General features: G+C 32.7%; 1 protein-coding gene across 1 annotated transcript in view; it reads right to left on the bottom strand.

Annotated features, from left to right (window-relative positions):
• Positions 1-1,548: 1,548 nt before the first annotated feature.
• URE (urease) overlaps positions 1,549-9,625 on the bottom strand; it is a 181,110-nt gene continuing 173,033 nt past the window's right edge. The window contains exons 15-18 of the mRNA XM_090001615.1: positions 3,599-3,769; positions 2,969-3,103; positions 2,080-2,151; positions 1,549-1,937 (exon numbers count right to left, since the gene is read on the bottom strand). Coding sequence (XP_089857741.1) covers positions 1,716-1,937; positions 2,080-2,151; positions 2,969-3,103; positions 3,599-3,769 — 600 coding nt within the window. The 3' untranslated portion in view covers positions 1,549-1,715. The remainder of the gene's footprint in view (positions 1,938-2,079; positions 2,152-2,968; positions 3,104-3,598; positions 3,770-9,625) is intronic.

The following is a 9,625-nucleotide window of genomic DNA, read 5'->3' as shown; positions in this document are numbered from 1 at the left end:
CCCCCTGACTCTACTCCATGCTTTTTGAGTCTATTTTTCTCCAAACTTAGTTATTCAATGGTATCAAAATGGAGGGTATCTTTTCGTTATAAAGGAGGGTGTATTTAGTTGTTTCAAATCTCGGTCTCAACCCGTTGGCAAATTGAAGTGCTCTGCCTCTATTTGTTTTTTACGAAGCTCTATATCAAAAGGGCAATGCCACTTTGGTTCCAAAACGACAAGCTCATCCCACTTGGTTATAACATTGCAGTATCCTGTAATGATCATCTCCCATTGCATCGTGCTTCTTATTTTGTCTTGTAAATTTATGTGCTTGAGGTAATTCCAAATGTCATGGGCATTCTCAAATTTAAACAAACTAAAGTATTTTTTAATATCAACACTATTAATAAACCATAACATTATCTTCGAATGCTCAATCTTCCATTATTTTCACTTTCTTTCATACTCAGCTATTCCCTTAGTTTTCTCCTCTCCTTGAAGTTCAACACTCTTCCCATTGTCCGTTCTTGGTAAGGATAAGCTTTACCTCCACATCGGTACTAACTACCAAGCCCCATAACCCTTTTCTCCATGTGTAGTGCTTTATAATTGAAGACCATATTATATAGATTGCCATTAAGCTTGATGGGGATAGTAATGTCGGTCTCTTTGTCCTCCATAATGGAGAGAGAGAGAGAGAGCACTTGAGTCACGAGCACTTGAGTCACAAAAACCACGAGCTACTTGAGATCTCCAACTTCAACAGTCGATGGCTCTGATATCATGTAATGAAGTGAACATCGGCAAGGAATATGCATGCGCACTAATACCACGAACCCAATGAACACAATACTCCACAAAATCTGCCATTAAGGGCACTATAGGCACACATCAAGAGAGCACTCACAAGATAAACAAAAATAATATTTTATTAATGGCTGGAATATACAAAGAATGCATAACATACTAGGGGGAAGAGACCCCAATATATACACCAAAGAGAGCCCCGACTAGCCATTAGATAAATAGAAATCTAGCTATTATTAGACTAGTCTTAACGGTTAGAAATCTAGCTCTAAAAAATACAAAAATAAAAAATAAAAGAAATACAATACAAATAAAAAATGTACAGATATAGAGAATTTAGCAATCGCACTGGCAGATGTGCTGCTCAATATAATGGGACTTTAAAGAAAAGACGTTCGGATAGTTCCAGGGAACATGACTGGAGTTGTGCATGACCATGAAAAACGATCACCTGGATCAGGATTGTGTACCAAAGCATTCAGGGAAACAAAGTGAACCAAATATGCACCAGCATGAAAGGTCTCGACTGACAATGATTCAGGAATGAAACTGCAGTTGACTCTTAAAAGAAAATCCAATCACAGACCCAGCTGAGTCTAGCAGTAGGTTATACATCTCAGCCTTTGCCTGAATTTGAGTAACAGCTGGCAAGGCACTTTTATATCGAAATGTTCGTTAGTAGCAGCTTAAACATTTGAAAACAAAACCCTTATAACTTGATGCGGATATAGCATTTGCATGAACACAGAACTCTTAAATGATATAAAAATCTTCTTATATTCCTTGCAAATTAAGTTACAGAACTATCCATGCATTGTTCTATATGAAATTTAAAGATTATATGAAAAATTCCCGTTGAAGTATATGGACAAGATACAAAGACGAGCAAGGATAAAAGAAGAAGAAGAAAAGGTGCCTGTTGAAGACTAGAAAAGGTAGTAATTTCGAGAGAGTGGAACTGCACTTATTGGTTCACAGGTAAGAACCTCGCCATCTGCTGTAACTTGATATGTTTCAGGATCCACCTCTATGTTAGGGAGTGCATCATTGAGCTTCATATCCAACTTTGTTAGCCCTCGCACATGACTGATTGCTTCCACCCTTTTCTTAAGGCCATACAACTTGTCAATAGCTACTTCTTTGGCAGCCTGGATACAAAAACCAGATCAACCATCCTAGGAACTAGATAAAATGACTGATGAAATGGACTAGATAAAATGATTGATGAAATAAATTCATGAAAAGAGATCACCCCAAATAGTTCCTATGTAGAATCAAAGTATCACTTGCCTTGCTAACAAAGGCGATAGAAGTGGAACTTCCTGCCTTCCCATATGCACCAAACATGGGCCTCATAAACACCTGCATGGAAATGCAATTCCAATTAACAAAGAAATGGAATTCAGAAATATAAATTAGCAGAAAACTGTACACCCACACAAATCTCATATGAAAGTATGATACAACATTCTAGAGTTTCTATATTGTCTTGCATGTGACGAAACTATGTAATACTCATTGCCATACATTTTCTGCCCTCATTTGGCAACTGTGGTCCCACAGAATCCCACTCAGGCATATATATATATATATATATATATATATATATATATATATATATATATATATATATATATATATATATATATATATTACATGCAATTTGTATGGAAGTATGATTTAACAAAAGTAAACATTCTAGAGCTCTATATATATATATGTATATATATATATATATATATATATATATATATATATATATATATATATATATATTACATGCAATTTGTATGGAAGTATGATTTAACAAAAGTAAACATTCTAGAGCTCCCATATTGTATTGCATTTTACAAACTATTCTAATACTTGTGACCATAATTTTTCAGCCCTCATTTCACAGCTGTGGTCCCACATTGATTTTCCCTCAGCCAAATACTGCAAAAATATGAATGCTCACTCCAACCTAAATGCAATAAGGCCCACAGCACTTAATGTCATAACCTAATCATAGAATATTTACCTGAAACTGTATGATTCAATGTCAACAATCCAAAGTTTTCAACAGAAAAGTTGATGAATTATCTACTTTGCACAAGAAACTAGCCGTTCTAGAAAAGGGCAAAGCAATTTTTTTAGAACACTGATGTGAAATGGATAAGTAAAAAGAAGTGATTGTTACAGGTTCAGGTGTAGGAATGCTAGCATTTGGATCTCCCATATCTGCCCATGCAATAAAACCACCCTTCATCACCATCTCTGGTTTGGAACCAAAGAAGGAAGGTTTCCACAGAACCAGATCAGCTAATTTCCCTATCTGTACAGATAAAAATAATCATGTCAGTAGTAAAAAAATGCATCTCAAATTCACTAACATATATAGCAAACTGATTAGAAAGGGAAAAGAATCGTCTACAAATATTCATACTATAATGTTTGTACTTTTCAGCTTCACATTCTAGGGAACAAACTGAAGCTTATAAGGCATCTAAATATTTAATAAAATAGAAGATGGATCTAAAAACTTTTGCATCATAATTAGTGTTGATGAGCAACCAAATTCGGAGACTGAAGAACCTATCACAATTTACAGTTCTCTAAACAATTTCAGTAACTCAGAAAACCTAAACATGTTCTAGGATTAAGAACCATGCATTCCAGGTGAATATTTTAGCTGTTACTATGGTTTAATCAAACCAATTGTGCTAGACAATTCATATGGAAACATCCACTTCCTCAAGATGTAGCACAAATAAAACAACAAAATAAATGGAACAATAAAAATAAAAGAACTTAGCAAAAATGGACACACCTCAACTGAACCAAGAATATGGGAAAACCCATTGGCTATTGCTGGGTTTATTGTGTACTTTGCAATGTATCTTTTTATTCGAAAGTTGTCATTTTGGCTACCCATAGGCTCAACTGAATTTCCTCGTTGAAACTTCATCTTGTGAGCAGTTTGCCATGTTCGAGTGATTACCTGAGAACAACATAAGCAACATGGAGTAGTAAGAAATTCTTCAATACCATAGTAGGACAAATGAAACCATCAGAAGAACTCCTAAGTCCTAACATGATTTTATCATAACTCTAAAAATCTGAAAATAAAACAAATTCAACTGTTAGACTTTGTTTACTGACAGGATCTTATCCATTATAATGATAAGTGCACTATTTTGTTCTTTCTACTACATCAGCTCTTGAATAATGCCGCATTGAGCTGTTGGATTTACATATCATTGCATGTATTAATGTGTAAAAAAATACTGCTGGATAAGGAAAAGGAAGTCAATCTTTGCAGCATGTTATGGTCCTAATAAAGATCACTGTCTTTCCCGTTACGAGGGGAGATTAAAAACCATTTCTCTACAGGTATCTATGAGAGATTTTCCTTAAGGTAACTATCATAAGTGTAAACTGGCATTTGCCTAAGCATTGCTAAAATGTGTAGTAAAGGGGCATAGTGGTCATTTCTCTCTCTCTTTTTTAATGAACACACTTGTAATCAGCCTGGTATGGGTATTTTTGTCCTTTTTTTGTAGTGTAGAAGAAGGGATCAATTTGAATTGAATAGAATGAAAAGTGCAGCCTGATGGAACTTGGGTTTTTCTCATTCTCTCATACCTATCTCCTTGACAGATATCAAAGTCATAGGAGAAGGGTGAGAAGAGTCTTGTTAGTGCTGTAGAGGCTCAAAGCAGATTGAAAGGGTCTATTGGATCCATCGAAAAAGGTCATGGATGGCTGGTTGTGAAGCTGAAGCTAACACACCTCCATGTGAACGGCCTAGGCCATTTTGGAAGGGTTCCTGACCAAAGTATGTTGTACTAACATTAGAAAAGAGGATTTAGAAACAAATCTAGTCAATTTGGACTGATATTGAGAGGAAAATTTCAAGGATTTTTAACCTGAAATCAGAAAAACAAGGTTCTTGATTCTGAGGCCATTTTGAAATTTTTAGAACCTGGAATTGAACTTTTTAGAGCTGTTCTTGGACCTACAGGCTACAAAGCATGTGGAAGTGGTATTCTGGCGAGATGCACATTCATTGGAAGGATATTATGATTTTCATAGTGTCATGGAGAGGCAACCCTATTTTAGTTTTTTCTTGCCCTAGATTTGTTGGCTTTTGGTTCAGCTGAGTGGGATTTGCAGAGCAGCCATTTGTTTTGCATCAATATAGACTTATAATATAAATGACAAAGTTGATAAAGTTCAACGGGACCAATTATGTAGTATGGGCTGAATTTATCAAGAATGTCAATTGAGGAAAGGGACTTGAGAGATTTGATTTTTTAGAAGGAACTAACCCAAAAATCAAAAGCTAGAGAGCCTGGCCTTGAGGATTGGGGGATGAACAATGCTTGAGTCAAGTCTTGGTTGCTTGGATCAATTGAGCATGGGAAAGCAATCAACTTGACAAAGTTTGAAGAAGCAAAAGATGCTTAGAACTTTCTTCAGTGAGTATATATAAATAAGCCAGTTGGACTGCGAAGCGTCGATTGGTTCAAGAATTAAAGGCGCTAAGATAAGAAAATAAGTCAATTCAAGCATTCGATACTGATATTCAACAACCGTGGGATGCCATCGTTAATATGGAAACACCAGCCATTGCAAGACTTATGCAGGTTGTAAGACTTGTTTACATGTAGAGAATAAGAAACAAGAGTAAGAGAGATAGAATTTATCATGGCACTTGTCTTGAGTTTGATAATATAAGAAAGTGTTATCCATCATAAAGATACCTTGCCTACTTTGACTAAAGTTCTAGCCAAGCTCATGGCTGAAGAAATGAAGATAAAGTCCCTAAGAGACAAGTTGGTTGATCATGCGGTGCTAGTTGTAGAAAGATCGACACCTAAATGCAGTGGCTTGTATCATCTACAAAGAGGTTCTTCTCAGGTTGAAACTCTCATGAAATATGTAGAAAAACAAAAGCAAGAACCACAAAGGACTTACGATAACACAAACACAATGTGCACATGCACAAGTCCACCGTAGGATAATACAAGGTGCCAACATAGGCAATACAAACAGTCACTAAGGGCAATACCATGCATTAAAGCATAAAAGCAAGAATAAAATAAATAACATTGTATTCATAATACTCACAAAGTGAGTTAGAATGCTTTAGAAGAGCATTGGAGAACAAAAGCGGGGTTCAACGTTATTTATACACAAGAGGTAGTCTCAAATAGAGTTGTTGGAAGCAATAAATCTAGTTGTTGAACTGTTCCAACCATGGTTTTAAAACTCGTTGACTCGTCAATCGGGTCATCCTTGAATGACCCGTGACTCGGTCGGGTTATGTTAACTTTATATCTTATATAAAATTATAAATATATGTATATATTATGTATATTTTATAATATTTTATCAATATATTATATATAATATATATTATATGATATTTTTATAATATATTTAATGTACAATTTTATTAATATATGTATAATCATATTTTTATATATAATATACATAATATTTATATTATATTTCATATAATATATGTAATTATATATATAATATATTATATATGAATATATATATATATGACTCGCCCCATGACTTGGTTGACTCGTCCATGACTCAATCGGGTTAACTTGGTGACTCGGCCGGGTTTGGTTCAAAACGAGTTTGTACTTGTTTTTGATCCAATGACTGGGCAATCCGAGTTGAGTCAACCGAGTTACCAGGTTGACCTGGTGAGTTTTTAAACTATGGTTCCAATAACTCTATTGACTAGTCAACTCTATGTTGACTAGTCCAAAAAGAACCCAACAACTCTATTTGGTCTTGGACCAAATAGTCCCTATAAAAACAGAAAAAGACAAAAAGAACAAAATAAACTAAAAGAACTAAAGTACCCCTAATGAGTGCAACCCATTACAATGCTGTGAAATAAAAAAAAAATAACCCTAGAGGGTATAAACTATTACATAATTATAAATAAATATATATATATATATATATATATATATATATATATATATATATATATATATATATATATATATATAGACACACACACACACACACAACCTAACACTCCCCCTAAACCTTATGGTGTAATATACCAAAAGTTTGGAAATACAAAAAAGAGTCAATGGGGAGGATCAACAGCACTATTGACTAGTCAACTCTATGTTGACTAGTGCAAAAAGAACCCAACAACTCTATTGGGTCTTGAACCAAATAATCCCTATAAAAACAGAAAAAGACAAAAAGAACAAAATAAACTAAAAGAACTAAAGTACCCCTAATGGGTGCAACCCATTACAATGCTATGAAATGAAAAAAATAACCCTAGAGGATATAAACTATTACATCATTATAAATAAAATATATATACAACATAACACTCCCCCATGGTGTAATATACCAAAAGTTTGGAAATACAAAAAAGAGTCAATAGAGAGGATCCAAGTCTTCAAGTGACTTCATTGAGAGTCTCCATCTTTATGACGCATCAGAGAATTTTGCAAATATAAGTCTTTGAATGTCTTCATTGGTTATCATCCATAAACGCCTTAATCAGCTATCTCCATCTTCATGATACGATGTATCAAACATATTCCTTTTTCAATCTATTGCATCTTTAAGAACCGGTAGAGAGAACGAAACACAAATTTCAACTAGAAGATATCCTAACCAAATAGTTATATAGTTAAAAAAAACTAGTATGTATATTTTGAACAAGGATAACACTCAAGTAGAACAAAGTAATAATTTAAAGATTTTTAGAAACATTAGTAACAATTCAAGCAAGATAAGAGGAGCACACCTCATATATAAAATTTATAAAAAACATTTTAGACAAGCATAAGCCCATAATTAACATATTTTTCAAGAAAACATAAATATTGATCACAGGAGAATTTAATCACTTAAAAAACATTTAAATTATCAAGAAGAGATAAACAATCATGTATTAATAATATCCCAAAATTTTATAAAAACACTTCAAATAGAACAAATCATCAAATTATACTAAAAACAACATGCATATAAAGTATAACACTTCAAAAACTAATTAAATTTATGCATACAACAATATAGACAAGATAATCAATTAGAAACACACACACACACACACACACATATATATATATATATATATATATATATATATATATAATGCACAAAATAATGAATGAGAGCAATCCCATAAATCACAACCCATTAAAATTCACTCACACATCCTATAATGAGTTTAAGTATAGACAACCAAATAACAATTTAAAAAAAAAAAAAATATATATATATATATATATATATATATATATATATATATATATATATATATATATATATATATATATATATATATATATATATATGCTATAAATGAAATGCATGAAATTTTATCAATAAGCATTTTTCCATACAAGTAGTAAAAGTATAAAAAAATCATGGAAAGATTTTAAAAAATCTCACATAATAAAAGGAATGATATGTGCAAACAACACCAATTTGCAAAAGATATGAAAAGATTTAAAAATCTCACAAATATCAAGAAATGATATTTTGCAAATCTCAACAATAGTTCGACCACTATAAGCAATCACCTCACTAGACCTCCAAACCTCAAAAATCAAGTTTATCAGCAACTAGAACAAGAGCATAGACATAATACCACTAAAAGGCCAAAGACACACACGAAGGTGTGTATAAACATCTCTTGTTTACATATAATGACACTCAAAACAAATGTATTAGCAACTAGAACAAAAGCATAATCACAATGCCAATGGTGAGCTAAAATCACACACAAAAGTATGAATAAACATCTCTTGTTTACATATAATAACACTAAAAAATCAAGTGTATTAGCGACTAGCTCAAGAGTATAATCACAATGCCAACAATGGCCTAAAAACACAAGAAAATGTGAACAATCTCTTGTCTACATATAATGAATGAGAGGTACAATAGGAGCAACACACGAGGTAAGAGAGCTTGTAATGAAAACAAACTAACGTCATCGAGAAGAATAAGATTATCAATTTTAAGAATCTTTCGAAACAACATGGTTTCAAAATAAATAGTCATCACAGATAAACATAATTATAAGCATCAATAATAACAATGACCAAATAAACAAATGAGTGATATAACATACCCACAGAACCAGAGATCAAACAACCGTCATTTAGAGCCAAACTATAAGCCGACAATCTAAACTGACAAAAAATTGAGGTACACACAACTCACCCCAACAAACAACTTTGATTCAACAACAACAAGGCCAAAAATAAATGAGGCATCATATAAAAATCTGTGATGGACAAAATAAATACCATAAGGAGGCAATACATACTCACGAAAATCAGTTTCCAAATAAGTAAGTTCATATATAAGAACCAATTTAAAAGAATAAAGTTTTACATCAAATCCAATAAAGGTAGATGAAAACTTTAAAATGAGTATAGTGCAATTATATGCACAACAAGATATCAAATGATGTGATCATATACAATTATATGCATGGTCAATATAAGCAAGTCTACTATGAGACGACAATAGCATACAACATTAAAGATGGCAAAAGCATATATAGAGACTTTTAAATAACCATATGGAAAACTAAAAGTATACACAAGTACAACTAATCATGGATACTTACAAAGAGATCAAAATTCATGTATATGCAATAATCTAATAACTTTAAAACTACAAAAATTATGAAGGAACACATAAGATATAAATATGAACACCAAGATTTTGAAAAGATGTATTCGGGTCTCGGGTCAGGACCCAGACCCGAATATCGTAATCATGTGTTATAAACATGTGTTATATTATCTCATTAATGGCACATATGTAATTGCTTTGT

Source organism: Nuphar pumila, chromosome 3 (genome assembly GCF_984573655.1).
Source record: "Nuphar pumila chromosome 3, dmNupPumi1.hap1.1, whole genome shotgun sequence".
NCBI classification, from domain to species: domain Eukaryota; kingdom Viridiplantae; phylum Streptophyta; class Magnoliopsida; order Nymphaeales; family Nymphaeaceae; genus Nuphar; species Nuphar pumila.
Note: the sequence above shows the minus strand (reverse complement) of the source record. Positions and strands in the feature narration are given on the sequence as shown.